Source organism: Crocodylus siamensis, chromosome 10 (assembly GCF_052110815.1).
Source record: "Crocodylus siamensis isolate JL-2025a chromosome 10, ASM5211081v1, whole genome shotgun sequence".
NCBI classification, from domain to species: Eukaryota; Metazoa; Chordata; order Crocodylia; family Crocodylidae; genus Crocodylus; species Crocodylus siamensis.
This window is the reverse complement of record NC_143404.1, coordinates 62,126,744-62,145,306: the sequence shown is the minus strand read 5'-3', so window position 1 is coordinate 62,145,306 and position 18,563 is coordinate 62,126,744. Positions and strand designations below refer to the sequence as shown.

Sequence of the window (18,563 nt, the reverse complement as noted above, 5' to 3'; positions counted from 1 at the left end):
TTCTGCCTACCATGCTTGAGTTTTCAAAGCTGCTTATTCTTCTGAAAGTCATTGCACTTCACTCAGTCATTGCATTAGTTCTGTTTTCTGTCACAATCAAGTAAGTGTTCAGAGCTCTCCTTCCTCCCCCTAAGGAGCAAACCTCTTCCTTGTACCTTAGTTCAGGCTGTAATTCCTAATGAAACCAGCCCTGCTGTTAAAGGAAGAAAACTGCACAAAGTCTCTGAAATACAATAATGTCCACACGTTTGGCCCATTGCAAACACGCAGAGATGAAATTAAATCTTACAAAGAGCAATTCATCTCAAGCTCAATCATTATTGCTCTGGATGTTCTGTTAATCCTTTAGTTTACTGCGCTTGCAGGGACCCAACCTTCTAGCTGCATCCAGAAGCTGTGGGCTTGAAAACTCGAAACTGCCAGCCCAGATGGGATTAGAAATCATTGTCACGTATGAAATGTCTGGCTCTCAATGAAATTATCATTGAGGGGTAGGTTTACAAAGACACTTTCAACCTGTGTGGAAGAAGAGTAGAAAGGGGGCTGGATGCAACTGTACAGTTGAGATCAAATTCAATTACAGCTGAGAAAGCTACATTCACAGCATTTTCAATGACCTGTTTCCACCAGTGAGTGCTACACTGTTTGCCCAGACTCTTAGGTGAGAAAATTTACTGCTTACAAGAAAAATTCCCCTAACAGTGCAGACTGAATACTATCTAGGCCAACTTTTCACCATAGTTATTCATGATAATTGGGTGCTTGTGCATGCCAATAGGTTTCTCGATGTCCAACAAGCCATTTGTTCGTCCAATAGATATACTGAAATTGTGGTAACCACTTGCACAGTTACAGCGTTTCACTTGTGTGTACAATGTTTTGGCAGAGATTACAAGCCTCCACCTTGAAAAAAACTGACATCCTATACTTTACCATGCACTTTGGCCTAGCTGACACTAGGGAAAAAAATTAATTAAGCACAACCCACAGTTTCTAAAGCAAGGGATCATTTGAAAGCCACACTTTCTCCTTAGTTTGTATAACTTTTACTTATATCTTGTGTAAAAGGACATTAGGCGGATGCAGCCACTAAAAAAGGTGAAATTACAGTACTAAATTACTATGCAAAAAAGCAGGAAGGAGTTAGTAAGTAAGCGTGAAGTTCAGCTCATTGTTCAAGTGTCGTTTTGACTCATGCTGCACTCAGGCAAAACTCTTTTTTTTACATATACAAATAGCAAGCACCCAGAGCATGCCAAAGAGGAAAAGGAAATTTTACATATAGGGTACAAATATTTGCCATTATTAATACCAAAAGGCTATGAACTTTGTATGGAGGAATGTGCAAGTTTGTAGGTCTCAATCAAGTTACCACAGCTAACAAACACACCAGGAAAAATCTTGGACAAGAAGTTTACACCTAGACACTATAGTGATGGGCACATTAGAAATGAGCTAGATTAAATAGATGAGAGAGACAGACAAATCTTAATGTCCTCCAACGCACTCTTTTGTCTGACAGCCCGGAAAATGCCAGCATTCCCAGGATTAAATGAAAACAGAAAATTGCATTTCCACTGTAAAATATACAATGAACCTTGATATGTCAGTTTCTGTGTTAAAGCAAACCAGGGCTCAACCAAGTAGTCCCAGTGTGATCCAAGATACAATGAGAAAAACTAAACAATATCTGAGCAGCTGATCCACTGAAAGCTTTTAAGTTGCTACCCTTTTACCCCAGGATATCAGTGAAGTGATGTGACCTGTACACACTTTGACACACTAATTTTTCTTGAGCTCAGCATCACCAAAATGCTAACTGTCCATCTCTCATTGCTGTCTTGCTAACATATTTTTCTTTGTGACATCTAACTATTCTATCTTTCCAGGCCTGTCAAACAATTCCTTTTGTGTGTATCCTTTTCTTCTTTGTTCTTAAAGAGAATAAAACACAACTATACTCGTTAGATATAAAAAAAAAAAAATACCCCCCCAACAAACCAACACAACCAGTTCCCTCCACAATTCTTCCAGTTTAGGTTACAAAACACTATCCTTATATATGCTCCAACGCACACAAAAACCTATTTGCATGTCTCGGCGCACTTTTAGCACAGTGTCCAAATTTTGTAATGTTATTTCCCCCCCCCCGGCAACAATGTGTGTGCAAACACCAGGCAAGATCTGGCATTATAGAGTTTGCAAGCTTAGGATCAAATTCTGTTCTTGCTCACACAGGCACAGTGCAGGAATAACCCGGGTAAAGCCAATGGAGTTACTCTAGCATCACGTTGGTGTCAGCAGGAAAAGAATGTAGCCTTTTCTGTAACAGTTTTCCTTATTCAAAATCACAATCAGGCAAACTTGTTTGTAATCCACTGCAGCTGGTGTTTCCATAATTGATAGAGATATAAAAGGCCTTTTTTGCTAAAGTTGTATTTTGGGTAGGGGGCGGGTTTCTACTGGGGTGGAGTTGCACGAAAGCACCTACAAAATAGCTAGCTTTATCCTTCAGATAATGCAGCTCCCTTTCGAATCCCTGGCTTAAAGCAAGTGGTTATGAGTTTTAACAATAAAAAGGAGCTAAAAACAAACGTTTATTTTACTTGACGTAGCAAAACAGTGGATTAAAAAGTAAATCAATGCGCCATCTGAATGGTTCCTGCTGTAGCTGCAATTTCAAATGAAATAAGAATGTTATAAAAGCACTTGCATATTAGACACATTTGGAAATGTCTCCATGTAACTGTTCTTTAAGTGTTCTGTCTCTGAGTACTAACAGGTCACTGCACAGGAAATGCAAAAATATGTTACATTTTAATCAGGGTATATAAAACTCTGTCTAGAATGTTACATTGCCCTGGGGAATATAGTTAGTAGGGGAACATTTACAAAGTCCAGGTCACTCTCCCCATTACATCACTGCAAAAAAAAAAAAAAATTAAGTTAAATTATATGTGTGTCATGTATCGGAACTGTAATCCCATTCCCAGTTGAGGATGCTGGCTAAAATAAGCTTATTTCCTCTGAGAAACTCATAATCACTCCTCTGGTCTTGTGTACCTACTTTGCACATTTTACATAGTAAATTTTCATAGAGAGCAAGCCTTTCTGAGTACTAATAATGAAAGAGGATAAAGACATAAGACAACTTTTAACACACTTCCATGGCAACTACACTCCATATATCAACATCTTCATCCACTTACGCTGAGATTGCCAAAGGAAATGTATCAAGCATGAACTTCCCCAAGTAGGCCTGCTTCATACATGATAAAAAATTAAGTAACGGGTTGTAGAAGAAACATTTGCGAATGGTTAAGAAAAAATATCCTTAATCCAAACAAGTGGAAACACAGATGTACATGTCATCACAACATCTCCCTCCCAGTAAATACTTCCCCAAATGATTTACCTTTGTTTAACTGGAGTCGCAAAAATGGTAATATCTCTAATGTGTCCACAGAAACAGCAAAAGAATTGTGTTAGTTTGTGCATTTTCCAGCTGTGATGAAGATTTTACTCAAGATTTTACTTACACAAGCCACAGAAATTTGGGGGCTTCACCAGATCCTTATGAACAGGGCAAAGGCGTTCAACTCTACTTTGGCTTGTTCCATTTTTCCTTAGACTTCCAGATAAAAAGGATTCATTTTTCCAAGACGGAAGGCAGAAAAGAGGAGAGGGACGTTGATTTCCCATGACGTCATTAAAAAAAACCCCACATTTGCCAAATAATACAAAGGACTTGCTCAATGGTGACTGAAATGAACCATCGTTCCTCACGTGTAAATGGCACATTGCTCAGGCCTAAGCAGTTTGCATGTTGTGGCATGAAATATAGATCTCAGACTAACAACCCCTTTTAATTTAAATATATCTAGTGGTTGAAACTCCTGGCATTATCCTTTCAGTTTCTCCCTTCTGCGTAACACCTTTTCAGCTCATGACTTTCCACTCCTTGCTCAAGCCTACCTGTAGCACCGCAGCTACGCTGTTCCAACTCTCTCCTCAACAGCACTACTCCAAGCTAGCTGACCTGACAACTAACATTATTCATACCAGTGATCCTATGCAACTAGATTACATATTTGCATCAAAACACCTTGTATGCTACCTGATCCTTCAGTGAAAAACCCCGGGGCTTATTCACTGCAAAGCTATAGAAGACTGTCTCTTAATAGGGAATTATGAATGCCTAATTGATGTTTCTTTATGCTCATAACCATAGCAGCAAAGAGCGCCAAAAAACCACTACTGAAGTAATCTGCACTTACACCCCTTGCAGGAAAAAGGGATATTACTGGTCCATTTAACTTTTTGAGAACGTGGCACAGAAAATTTAAAACGAGATTATCGGAAAGGTCTTCTGAATGTGGGTAGCCAGTCTCAGAAGCACAGGACCCAATTCTGCAGCACATGCAGCATTTTGAGCACTGCCCCATTGACTGCAGTGTTCTCCCTCATTCACTGTACACCTGACAGTTCCTGCAAAGGACATAGCAGGGGTCCTACAGACATCAGCATCTTCTACCACACAATCCTGATTCATTTCCTCATGCATTCCACGTTTTACACAACTTGGGGAGCCTTTCACATGTTACAAACTAATGAAACAGAAATGGCATCAGGTGGAACCTGTTCCTTTCCCAGGAATTACACAGGCCTCGAATCTTTAAAACCACAAAACAGAGCTGTATCATTGCAGGAGAGGGAGGAATGGGTAGGAGTCACAGGCTGTTATCCTGCAGATCAGACAATAGATGAAGATGAGACATACATTGTTCCAGAGCTTCAAAGATATTTGATGACACTGTTTTCCCTGCTTCTGGCCCCCATATCTCGTCTCCTTCCCAGTATTGCCAGCTTCCCTCCCTCAGCTTGCCCATCCCCTCTGGTCTTCATTCCTCTCCATTGCATTGAGGAATTGCATCTTCCTGTCCAAGTACCTTAAGGGGATCATTTAAAGCCCCAGATATTCAGAGGGTAGCTCTACTGTTTCCTAGCATGTCCTGGCAGGGCCTCTCCTAAATGCACTTGAGAAGGCACTTGGGGGCATTCTCCCCCTCTCCCTGGGTTTCTAGTGTGTTTGAGAATAGGTACTGGGAATGCCCATGGAAAGGCTTCACCAACACAATTCCCATATGGCATGCAAGGGTAGGAATGAGTAGACAAAGTGTGCTAGAAGTGTGCCGGGACAGGGGACCTAGACGGGGTGAATTTACCTGCTCTCACTTGGGAATGCTGAGTAGCTTGCCTGGGAAGCAGGACGAAGCAATTGCAAGAAATAGCCTGCTTGGCCCATCTACAGCTTGGGCAGTGAGCTCTATGAAAGTGAAGTATTCTCAGTGCAGAGGGAGAACGCCGGCCAAGGATAAAGCACACTCAATAGAGACAGACTCTGTGGGGAATTTTGTTTCAGCTGCTAACAAACCTCTACTTATCATGTGCAAATGGCAAATTCCAGAGGCTAATAAATCACCTAAATTTGGGTGGATTTTCACGAGGACAGAAAAAGGTAACACGGTTCTCCTGCTAAATTTCAAGTCTCTGGAGCCAAGCATGGAATTACTAGAAGTTTGAAACAAAACAGTCCCATGTCTTTTTTAACCTTGGCGAAATAATGTATTTTTCCCTACATTTTTGGAAATGGCTAAACCATATTTCCTGAAGCTTTGAATTTAACCTGATTCTGACACACAGCATGGGAAATTTCAGCTCAAACAGTTGAAGTTTGGCAAAGTTATAAGCAACTGAAATAAGGACTTACGAAGGAAGGATGGGTATCCTGAGCTCTGCTGATAAACGGCGGCATCGCTACCAGCTCTTGCTATAATAATGCTACTGACATCCACACAGTGCAAAATGTTCCCTGTGTCTTCATTGTTTAGCTGCTGCACATGCCCCACACTATCCTTTTCCTTTCAATGCCATCATGTAGCCCAGGTTTTACAGATTCAAAGTTGCTGCCCGTGGAGGAAAAGCAATTTTCAATCATTATACCCTTTTCCCAACTTACATGGTCTTAAAGGAACAGAAATACAATTTAATTCATCAATTGTTCTTTTCCCATGCAAGCTAAAAATATGCGAGCATATCTATCATTTCCAAAGCTGTATTTTCCCATGTATTTTTAAACTGAGAAACTAGCTCGAAGTACAGAATTCAGATCCACATCTCAAATTTAATCAATGGGAGCCCTCATGATTAAAATGAAGAATTTCAGCACCTTTGTGAACTGAGGCCTGAGTTTACGGTCTGATTTTAAAAAATCCTGACATTTAGGATGTTCAAATTTTGGATTCCTGCTTGTTACTGAGCTACACCCTAGGATAAATTTCGGATCTAAATTCCAATCTAGATTTCAAACCGCAGTATCTTTAAATATAAAATTTGGGGTCATGGATCTGTATCTTGTCGAAGCCTATTTCTAGTCATAATGTAAGTTTATTTGCAATATTAAATAGGACTTCACTGTGTCAGGTGATATTTTGTTATCTTTTGACAAGAGAAAATATTTAATATGCTCATTTTTTTCACTGCTCTGAATATTATTTTAATTGTCAAAAATAATTAAATGCTTATGAGAAAGAGACATCTGTAGACATTTTGACAATACATATTGAGATATGCTTTAAGGGAAAATCAGCATGGTTTGACTTTTATTTGCTGTACTAAATGATGATACACCTTGATCACATTTGTTCCCTATTTATGTGTACAACAGGAAGCATTCTCCAAATGATCTGCAAGGAACAAAAGGACTATCTGACAAACACAGACATGCAAGGACATGCAGGAGCAAGGATGTTGAAAGAGGAACCCTAAAAATCCATTGCTCCTTGGTGGGGCAACAGGCTGGATCCAGTCCCTTCAGTTTAAAGGAGAAAGTCACGGTAGCCAACAATTAATTTATGATGAATAATAGTAATAAATAAGCAAGAATTACTGTTATGAGGTTCATATCCAAGGACCTTGGGCCACTTAATAATATATAGGTCTATCAATCATCAAAGACAGACAAGGTCTTCCTAACCAAATGAACACCTAACCTGGCATACTGAGGCTGAAAGCCTACCTTTAGAAACAGAGGCAAGCATTGAGCTTCATTTGAAAAGACTTCATTGCAGAGCTCTGGTGTGCAGAGGATCCTTCCAAATTCTGAGATTCGTAGTAAAGAAAACCCTACTTGATGATATTACATGGAGTGAGTAAGTGCTGATCCCAGGTGCTGCTAAAGTAGTCTAGGGAATAGGTGGAGTAGAAAGGCCTGGTCTCTCAGATGCAGAAGACTGGATCTACATTACCTAAGCTTTATCTTGAGCTCTTATTAATATAATGGCTGACTCCACCATCCCTTGAAGGAAGATAAAGGTAAACCACCCCCAGTGAACCTTTTGGCTATTACTTGCATCTACATTTCTCCTAAAGCCAAGAAGATATTTCAAACATGTAGACAAATACGTCTGTGATGCACAGCTTGCAATTTCCACTATGAGGAAATATTCACTTGGCGTGCTCACTGCTTTTGAAAATCAACAGATTTTCATTAGATGCCCAATAAGGATTGATAGGCCTAACTTTAGGGACCCCTTTTTGGAAATCCCGGCCTCCTTAGTGCCTCTGATCTCAAACCAAAGGGTAGCATGTGCATTCTGTCACATTATAGGTATACTAGGTTCTCACATCTTCCAGGGCAACTGTATTTCAGAAACATGTAGCCAGATCCCTGTTTCTGAACAAAGTGCATTTAACACAGGGCACAAGAGAAAGGTATCTTTAGGCTAATTTTCTGACCCGGAAACTTGCCGCTCACCACAGTTGCTCTGGGATAACTTAAAGAAGTCTAAAGACTGCTCTACATTATGCTGCCTAGAATGGTCTCCTATGAACTCCCCTACTGGGGAATTAGTGTCATGCGGTGCAGCCACACTCCCTCCCACTCTCAATTATGCCTCAGCAGGGCTGGCGTTACGGGAGGGATTATGTGGGTGACCACCCCGGGTACCGTCGTCAGGGGGCACCACACACATGCACACGTACACATACCACACACATGCATGCAGATACATGCAGTCCCCCACCCCGCCCTACCTCTACCCCATGCAGGAGGAGCAGTGTCCAGCCCAGTCCACCCATCACCTCCAGCTGGTGCTCAGGAGGACGCTGGCCTAACTCAAGCAGGCAGAGTGGTGCCTGCTCTGGCCTGCCCACCTGGCTCCTGCACAGCAGCAGTGGTACTTGCTCACGGGGAAGCAAGTCTCCCGATCCAGAGCAGCAGCTGCCCCAGGGGCTTTATTTCTGAAACTTTTCCTAAAACTGCTACATACTTCAACTCAAAGAAAGGGCCCCAAAATACACATTCACACCATTTTCCCTAAGGCCTGTCCACCTGCCTCAGACCCACCTGGGAAAGCCTTCTTTAATGGAGGTTGCGGGGAATAAGTGAGCCATTGGCTCTTCTTTCCATGCCTCCTAGGAAGAATTCCCCCAAATCCAATCAGGACACTCCTCACTTTTTATGCTTTAGCAGAGTGGTGCCGGGATCTTGCCTATAGTCTCTGCTTTGACGGAAGCACAATAAAAATCACAATATTATATACAATATAAATATAGTTGAGAAAACAGTCAGGCACCACAGCGGCAATAGGGGCAGGGAGCAAAAACCAGAGCATCAGATCAGGCAGGGAACACGGGGCTGGAAGCAGGAGACAGAGCAGCAGCTTGGTCTTGGAGCACAGGGCAGGGAGCAGAAAGCTGAAGAGCAGATCAGGTACGGGAAAGGGATCAGAGTGGTACTTGGGGAGGGCGTGGAGCAAATTTATGGCATGCCTACCAAACAGGCTGCCCCCCACTGATCAGGGCAAGGAACTGGTAGCCAGGCAGTTGAGATCTTTTCCATCTGAGGACTTGCAGCATGACCTTAAGCAAGTCGGCTCACGGATCTGTGCGTCAGTTTGACCATCTGTAAAATGGGGAAGAGACAGGTCTGCTTCTCCCTGTGGTTGTTCTGAGCACAACATGACACTCATGAAACCCCTGTACGAAGGGTCCTCCCTAAGTGAAAGGAAAGTCTCCGCCGCTTCCTTCTGAAGCTTGCTTTCCCCGTGCATGTCTGTGGTAACCAATGTGTGGTAACCTGAAGCTAATCAAAAGCTCTATATGCCTTTTACTTTTTTAACACTAATGCTACAGCTGATCAATATCACTGCTGAGCTTCTTTTGCTTTTCACATATGAATTTAATGCTACTTGCACTGCATTTCTGAACGCTCTGACAGATGAAAAATACACTGAAAAATAAAATCACATTTTCATAGACCAATATTCCAGCTAAATAAGAAGGAGGCTTTTCTCTGAAAGGCATCTGTTTTTGTTTCTCCTTTACAAAAATTTCATCACACAAAGATCCAGCTCTTTGCTGTGAAGTCCATTCACACCGTAGGGTGTAAATGAGATGATCCTGCATGCACAAAGGAAATTACAGGTCTGATGAATTGTGACGGTGATTCCCAGTGTAATTTACGCAGAATTATTTACATATGGGAGACACACTCAGAGCAAAATCTTTTCTTTCCCCAGCAGAGCAACTTCCCTTTGAATAGAGGGTCAGTGATATAAATGGGCTTGCAGGCTGCACATTCTGATACACTGAAACAATTCCAGACTTTCATTCCAGTGCACTGTAAATGGAGCTGCACTAAGACCCGCCTTTGCTGTCAGTGGATTCCAATGAATATAATTATTTTCATTAAAAACAAGAACTGCACAAACTTCCGTTTTTAATGGAAACTGTGCACTGATTGTGGTATCAGACTAAATATCACTTTAGGACAGATGCGCTGGGAATACTTGATTGCCTTTTTTAAAGTTATGAAAACAATATTATATGAGAGTTTTCAACAATTTAAGATCAGTGGGTCTTAATTGTATATTAACAGCGAGACTTAAAAAATGACCCCAAAGCACTCCTATTATACTATACCGGAACTCAAGGCCTTGTGGGAAATTGGGCATTTTCTCTTTTACATACATAAAAACAAGTACAACAGGCTTTTCAATTAAATGAGTCTTTTGAGAGAGTTGCAGGACGAGCCAGAAAGCCCCTTAAAACCTTATTGCTTCTCATATTTGCCAAGTGGGGATGTATATTAAAAATGACCTGTTCTTTCCAGTACAATGCTTATACCCATAAAGGTTTTTTTCTTCTAATTTGACCTAGCTATTTTAAGGGTTTGCTTGTTTTATTTCCCCTCCCATATGTTTAGTAGCTTTACTTTTCTGCAGCACTCTAAAGCAAAGGATGCTTACCACAGTCCCTTCTGCATCAGGAATAACTTTATTAAGGTTCAGTATCACTCAATATTAGCAGTTTACTGAGAATATGGAGAGAATAAAAATGCTCATATAGAGAAAAATAAGATAGCGCTATAATAGATCCAAGGCACACAGATGAAAGAAAGAAGACAGCATCTCATTTACATCAATACAATAAAAATACAGTGTTAATGTTGCAAGTTATAGCCAAGAATTTGTATCAGTAAAGTTGAACCCCATTGTGTGAATACTTATATACGTCTCAAAAGGGAGGCTATACTCTGCATATACATCCTTCAAGTGTGTAGGGTTTAAAGAACAGCTCCTGCTATTCACTTTCTGGATTTACTAACCCTGAATGCTCTAAAAGTATAAATCACGCCATCAAAAAATCATGAGGCTACTTAAAATTCTTGACATTTTTAAAAAGCTGATTTTGAGGCAACTGTTATTTGACTTTAGGTGTTCTCGGGCTTCTGTACTAGGGTGTTAAAAAGTAATTTATTTATTTTGATACAAAACCAGCGATGTTTACATAATCAGTCGCCTTAATGGGAGGTTTTAAAGGAAATACTGAAAAATCACAAGATTTTCCATGAAAACATGAACATTTCCAACACTTTTGGAGTTTAAAACTATGCTTAAATTGAACTGGCTAGGTTATTTAAAACTACCACAACAGCTAGGATTACAAGCTCACACTGGTAAAAATTTCCCATCCACATTTCAGGTAGATGAATATCCCTTTCTCCTTCTTCTTCTCCTGTGCGTGCATGCATATGTAAGACCTGAAAGAGGATTTATTCCCCATAAACTCAGCATTTTTCCATTTTGCAGAGAAATTTTACCAGTAACTAGGACCACTGCATGCTGTACCTTATAAATTATGCCTTTTTTAGTCTGTTCCTGTCATTTGGGAGCCGTTGGTATGATTCTTCTTCCCCCAGAATACATGGGGAAAAAGAATCATTTCTTCATGAGAAACAAAGAATCACTTCATTTTTCTAAACTAACCATTTAATGCAGCCCTGAGATCATAAGATCAGTTTTTCCACTTCTTTTCTCCTGAAAAAACCCAAAAGGCAATGAATGAAAAATCGGCAATAGGTAAAAAAGGGACATGTAAATCTAATGGGAAACAGTGTGCTTTTATGACGTGTTTTCTTTCAAACTCTCAAAAATACACTGCTCCCCGTCTGTTTTTGGAAACCAAGGTATTTCTGAGTTGCAAAAGACGTTATTATAATGTGGTTAAAAATGACGAGACGCCAAGATCCAATAGCCTCCAGTCAGGGGTCACCTTAATGGGAAATAAGTGATTTCTATGGCTAAAACTAAAGGGAACGTATAGGTCCCTGATTTGCAAAATATTTTGCTTACATTTCTTTGCGACCCACTGTTGGAACTCAGCTTGGCTTAGCACATTATGAAGAGAGCTCTTTAAAAGGACTAGATCACTTATTTATGCCAAAAAATGTGTTAAATAATGAATAAAAAACAACGAAAAATATTCTAAAGGAAAGTTAGCAAGAAGAGTAGAATATAAAGTTATATAAAAACTTTATAAAACAGTCACATTGGACCATCAGAAACATAAGCAAATAGCCAGGACTATTTCCTAGACTCCATAAGGAACTAATGGCAGAATATCAGCTGTAACTGGGAGAGCAAACCAAACCAGTTTTGAGTCATACTGTTTTATTTTTCAGCTAAAAGGTCCTGTCTTCTAGCCATTACACAGCCATGTTGCCCATTAAAGCACCATGCTGGGCAAGAGTTCCCACACTGGGTCCACGTTCAGGTAAACTATTGTAATTAAATAGGTAATGAAAAATCACCACTCTCCCATGAATGAAACTTAAGACTTCAACTGTGAGCGTAATGTGTTTCCAATAGACTCCTACACCAGACTGGGAGACAGATGAAAATGTCTTACTGCTGGCGTGAGCACTCTCTGGAGGTAAAACTTTACAAACATCTTTAATTTTGAGAAGAAGCAGGGGGAAAACAAATGACTATTTTAATAAGAAGGCCGATGAGATCCTCTTTTTAAGGGAGTTAGGCTTAATGTGGCACCCATATGTCTCAATCCAAAAGGCATTAAAAAACAGAGTATTTGAATCATTTTACGCTGCATCTACTAATAATATGTCATCCCTTAGCAGAACCAGGCTGCTTTTTTCCCCCCACTAGCTGACACGATATTTTTTTACATTTGAGCTCCTAAGATCTGCACAATAGCTTAACACAATAAGTGTTTAGCCTCTGGTTCCAACTGTAATTGATAGAGTACAGTCCCATTCCCTCCGCTGCTGCTAAGTTGAGAACTGAAGCCAGAGCGACTGACAGCCTTTTTTCAGGGGTCTGGAGTTGCTCTTTAAAATGATGTCCTCATTGGGATATGAAGTAAAACAAGGGGAGAGAATCACTGTTACCCTGTGATAGTGAGCCATCATATGCGGGGAACCCCAGGGACTTCATCCAGGAAAACAGTTATTTGAAATAGGTGCTACTAATGGGAGACCAAATGAAAGCGAAAAGCCATGGAGGGAAATAGCAAAATCCTGCTGATTTTAAAGTGGGCTTGAAATAAAAGACAGGGTGGAGTAGAATCAGTTGTACAAAAAGATTTCTTAACATAAACAAGTGTTTAAAATGACACCCCTCCCCCAAAAAAAAAAAAAATGAAGAAAGAAATGGCTATAACTTGCTGATGGAAGCATTCTCTCTATTACAATTACAGTGTCTGAACTTGTCAATCCAAAGCTTTCTGTGGAAGGCTAACATACCGTGGCCTGATTTGGCAGATCAAAAATGAAATCAATAAATAACTAAATGAAATGCATTTTTTGAGTTGTCCCATTCAGTCCTGGAGGAGGAAACCACAAATTTGCTTAAATCCAAAATGAATTTCATGTGGCGGCTCATTTGGTAGCTCGTTAGCTGGGAAACTACCTATTTTGGATTCTGTTTAATTTATCCGAATGGCAAAGTCTGCTCTTGTTTGCAAACACCTTTGCTTTTTTGTTATCTGTCAGGGTTGTGATGTGCAGAGTAACTGAAGGGTTCTGAGGCATGAGATATTTAGATGTTTTTGATGTGCACTTGCTTTTCTGGAGGATGTTAAAACAAAGCGACGCTGCCATTTCTACAGTCCCATTTAGTCCCGTTTGCTTGGAACCTGCTTCTGTTATCCACTTAAAAAGCATAAATATAATGGGGAATAAAACCAAACCCCAGAACCCTTTTGGTGGTGGTTATTATTTGTACATATCGCTGCCTTTCATCAAGGCTTCATACATATCAGATTTAACAGGTCATCTAGTCTAAACCCCCTGAAGATTCCAGGGTTTCCCCTGTTGAGTATGTTTCTGTTTAAATAACCTATGCTATTAAGGTGCAAATTGCAACTTTTAAGTAATGATTGCTAACTGTCTTCTGTTTACTGCCACGCAAGGACTTTCACAAAAACAAAATCTGCATTATTCATCTCCAGCTCCAATAAACAAAATAGATGTGGCTGATAGCTGTTTCTGCTGTACTTCTCAAGAGCTTTGGTTCTCAGGCAGCCTATCAGAGCCAGCAAAGGCAGGCAAAAAGAAATACAAAATCGCAGCACAAAAAAGGCGTTAAGTCCAGGTATTCTTCTTCACTAGCTTTAAGTAGTGAACTAGCAATTCATGATCACAAAATAAAATATGCACATTTAAACAAGCTGCAGGAGGGAAAGCAGAGTTTACTCCAGTGCAGTTGTGTTTGAAAGCTATTTCATATGCCTAAGAATCAAAACTGAATCAAAATAGCTCTCACTATTTTGCTCCCACTCCTTTCCCTCCCCTTGTATATTGTCATTGGTGCAGAACAGTTACAAGGGTTCTGCCTCAGAAGTGGCTGCATTTCATTGACTGGTGAAGTAGTTTCAGGGACCTGATTCTCTACTTCCAGGAGTACACACTACAACCAGTGCATCTCCACTGACACCAGGAGAGTTATTCCTGATTTATACACGTGCCAGAGAAAGCTTGGCCCACCATTTGAAGTATCTTTTGGGATCCATTCGGATGAGAGAGACAATGAAAAAGTTACATTTTATTGTCAATAGAAGTATGGTATTACATCAGGAAGATGTATAAAGAGGGCTAAACATCTGCTTTAAGAATCGGGTTGTTAAAAACCAAGCTATGAAAAAAAATGGTATCTATAGAAAGATCAAAATGTTTTTGAGAGAGTTCTCCCGCTGGCATGAAATGAAGAATATTTAAAAATAAAATCCGAGACCAAAATCCCCATCATCGAGCATAAATAGCATCCCATTTATTCAATTACAATACCTTGTTTCATTCCAACAGTCTGTAATATATTTCTTAGGAACACAGGGCTTAAAATTAATAATAGAAAAGGACAAAATTGCCATGTATATTTCTCTAGATAGATTTTCATCTAGCAGCAGGACTTCACTTCTGATTCACTTGCTTGTTCTCTCTAACCTTTACATTATTCATTAATCAAACTAGAAACCTGCTTTCAAAGTCAGTGCATGGTAGTAATTATTTACAGTTGTGCATAGTATTTAATTTTAAGCAATGACAAAAGCAGGCATGTCCAGAATCATAAGCCTTATCATTTTTCTTCCCTTGGAGGTTAACCACCTAAGGAAGCCAAAAATTGCAAACTTTTCTTTAACATCACTACTGCCACCAAGACAAAATGCAGTGCAACCCATGCCTTTGAACTTGTGGAAGTTAAAGAAAAAAGTGGAAATTAAAAAATAGCTCTTTTATTAAATCCCTCGCATAAAAGGGAGAATGGGCATCCTCCTTGATGAACAATTCAATTTTTGTTGCACAGTCTGTCTATTCTCACTTTGACAGATTTTTTTTTGGAGTACAAAACAGATCCTCAATAATACACATGAAAATGAAAGTCAGTTTTGAAAACTATATACAACAGACACTTATGCTCTTTGAAACCCCGCACACAAACACGCAAGTTCAAAGCAGAAGAACTACTGTAAATAGATAAACCTGCTTTAAATTGGCTGGGCAGGATGAAACTGGACTGCATTTAAATAGCCAGTATTTTGCACACCTGAAACAACATTGATCTGAGGACAAATATAATCAAAGAAATTCAACTCTGAGGACCAGGGCACTTTTTTTTGGTCATCAGACATGTTCTTGTTATTCTGGTAATTAAAATTACTGCCCAGTTGTTACGAATCTTGACAAGAATTAAGAAAGGGAGTTTTCAGGATAACAGAAATCTTCCTGGCTCAACGGAGAGCTGGGTAAACAACAATATGGACTTTGTCTATAATAACTGACTTACTCCAAAGCTTCTGCTTCCATAAACTAACAAAGGTGGCTTACGCCTCCCAAATGCTAGTACACACCTTCTAATCTGAAATTCTACTTGGAAACCAAAATGAAATGAAGACTCACACCGCTAACAGAAAGAAAAAAGGAAAGCAATAGTAACACTGTCACTGAGAGCATCAGGATATGTGGAACACATAGCTATTTATCAGACAAGTTGAAAATGTTAATGCCTTGTTCAGCGATAGCCTCTTTCTTTGTGAATAAAACAATAATAATAACTCAACCCAGGGCTCTTCTGCTAGAGGTGTTCCTATATTAACTGTCCTTTAGAGTTAAAAGGGATCTCTCGTTGCCAGTAGACATACTGACAGCTTACAGAGGTGCACTGGGCAGGTCCCAGAAGACTTTCCTTGCATTTTTTTGCCCCAAATCTACATAAATAAAACAAGAGGTAAAATCTGTAATAAGTTTATAAGAGTTCTCCAGGCCCCAGATTTCCAGAATTACTATTTACCTCTGAATAAGCCCTAAGTATGACTTTCCAAAGTTCATTCAACTATGTCACTAAACTTGCCCATACATTTTGGCTTAGGTGTTGCAATATACCTAAGGATATTCAAAGTGGGGGGAGGCCTGGGGGGGCGAAAGAGAGAATGAATGAATTAGCTGATGAGCCCTAAACAGCATAGCTTTTCTTTAAGGTACGAATCTATCTAGGACACAAAGGAAAAAAAGAAGAAGAAGAAGGGGGGAAAAAACCACCCACATTAAAAGCCAAACAAGATAATAATTGTGCCTGCCTGGCTAAGAGAATCTAGAGGGCAAGCCTTACGTCATTGGCACTTGGGTTACCATGGTGAGTGATTTATTGATATATATCAAGAATGAATAGATCAAAGGCAGCAAGATGACAGGTGATCAATCAAATGTCAAATCAAAGCTGGCAATCAACTGGAAAGCTGATTTTTCAGTGGGTGGGTCTGGCAGAAGAAAAATGAACTTCCATATTGCACTTCCCAGAAACAAAACCCCACCACACTATTAGAAAAATATAAAGCAATTACGCAGCCCAAAAGAAAACTCTTTGAAAAGGTTTGCTATACAGGCCCATTCATCTCTTTCTTTTCTTTGCCAAAAAGAAAAAAAAAAATCCCAAATAACAAAGCACTTCCAAAGTTGCCAACTATTTTCCTCTTTAAAAAATAATTGCAAAACCAACTTGGCACTGGCACACGTAGAAACTCGGGTGCAAAACAAAAGAGGATTTTTGATTTGAAAATGGTCATTGTCTCCTAACAGCCAGAACGTTTCATTTGATTTCCTGTTGCAATTTTACCACGGATGATCAAAGGCTGAACTTCCCCACCGCCTTCATCAATCGAGACCGTCCCCGTGCGAGCTCAAGCACACACCAGACACACACACGTCCAGAATCGCACCAGAAACAGGGCTGAAGTGAAAGAGTGAAAAAATCCCGACCCACTGAGTGGAACATGCTCTTCAAACACAAAACCACCGTCCAAAAAAGGAAAGAGAGAAAGAAAAGAAATGTAGCCGGGGAAGCAATGGAAGAGCGATCAAAGGGCTCCGGCACAGGGGTGGGGGAGAAGGGAAGTGGAGTGGAAGAAAGTTGGGGGAAAAAGTTTAACAAGGGAAGGATTACAGCTCCGGAGCAGGGGGTGCAGAGGGCAGAAAGAGCCTGTGCAAAAGGGACGGGGATCGGGCCAGATCTTCCTCTTCATCAGGCGGGGATCCGAGGCAGTGTTGCCTCCACCGGGAGGCAGAGGGGAAAGGGAAGGGCGGGGGGGCAAATAAAGATCCAGTGCAGCAAAAACAAAAAAGCCCCGGTGCCCCCACATCATGATGAGGAAGGAGGGGAAGGGACAGAGCCGGGGCGAGGGGATGGCTTCTCCTTACCTGCAGCCCGCTTGGGTGCTTGTTGTTTCCTCCTTGGCATCGCTCTACTTTCTCCACTCGCACTTCTGTCCCCAGGTCCGCGACCCTCGGCAGCGCGTGAGTCTCGTGCCTGTGTCGGCTGCCTCCGCTCCCCTTCCCGGCCGAGTCTCCCCCCGCCCCCCGCACTTCACTGAGAGGAACCTGTTTGGGTTGGGGGTTGGTTGGGGGGGGTTATTTTATTTTAGAGCTCTAGGTCGGCTAGGATTTTTTTTTTAACTGTTGCAACACTTGCTTTGCTTCAAACATCCGAGATCAGGAGCAAAAAGAAAGGAGCCCACAGTGCCAGGAATAAAGCAAGAACAACATAGATGGGGGGTGGGGGGGGGATCAAAATAATAATAAAAAAATTAAGCAGCTCTGCAAAGCTTGTGGGGCTGGCTGCTTCCTCCCTTTCCTCTCCTCTCCTCCTCCTCCTTCCTCGCAGATCTGTGTGGCGGGGTGTGTGTGTGTGTGTGCGTGCGTGCGGGTGCGTGTGCGTGTGCGCAGCGAGCTGCAGGTTTGTTGCTGTCAGATGCCAGGCTGTGAGTGATATGGGAGAGGACAGAGAGGCTTTGGATGGGAGGAAATCTGGTATTCACACACACACAGGCACGCGCGCGCACACACACACACACACACACACACACACACACACACAGGCAGGGCGAGGCGATGCCAGCAAACATCGATCCACTGAGCAAACTGCACATTAACAAACTCCTCCTCCGCGACCTGATGACAGGAGGAAATTTACTCCGAGCAGACGGCGCATTAAAGAGACAGCCCCGGGCGCGCCGGCCGGAGTTTGCCGCCGGCCCCGGCCCCCGCTTCCCAACTTTTAAGGAAGGAGCAAACCGAGGAAGTGCTCTCCAGAGGTACAAAGGCTTTGGCTTCCACCTTCCTCTGTGCCTACCCTGGCCAGAACCAAGGAGTCCGGGTGCTTTGGGGTATATCTTTCATTAGACCAGCTCCAGTTTGGTCCAGTAGACCAAGT

General features: G+C 41.2%; 1 protein-coding gene across 3 annotated transcripts in view; it reads right to left on the bottom strand.

Annotated features, from left to right (window-relative positions):
- TSHZ2 (teashirt zinc finger homeobox 2) overlaps window positions 1-18,200 on the bottom strand; it is a 297,739-nt gene extending 279,539 nt beyond the window's left edge. For all 3 annotated transcript variants that reach the window (XM_090064957.1, XM_090064958.1, XM_090064956.1), the window contains exon 1: window positions 17,552-18,200. In XM_090064957.1, coding sequence (XP_089921083.1) covers window positions 17,552-17,591 — 40 coding nt within the window. In that variant the 5' untranslated portion in view covers window positions 17,592-18,200. The remainder of the gene's footprint in view (window positions 1-17,551) is intronic.
- Between the last annotated feature and the right edge of the window lie 363 nt (window positions 18,201-18,563).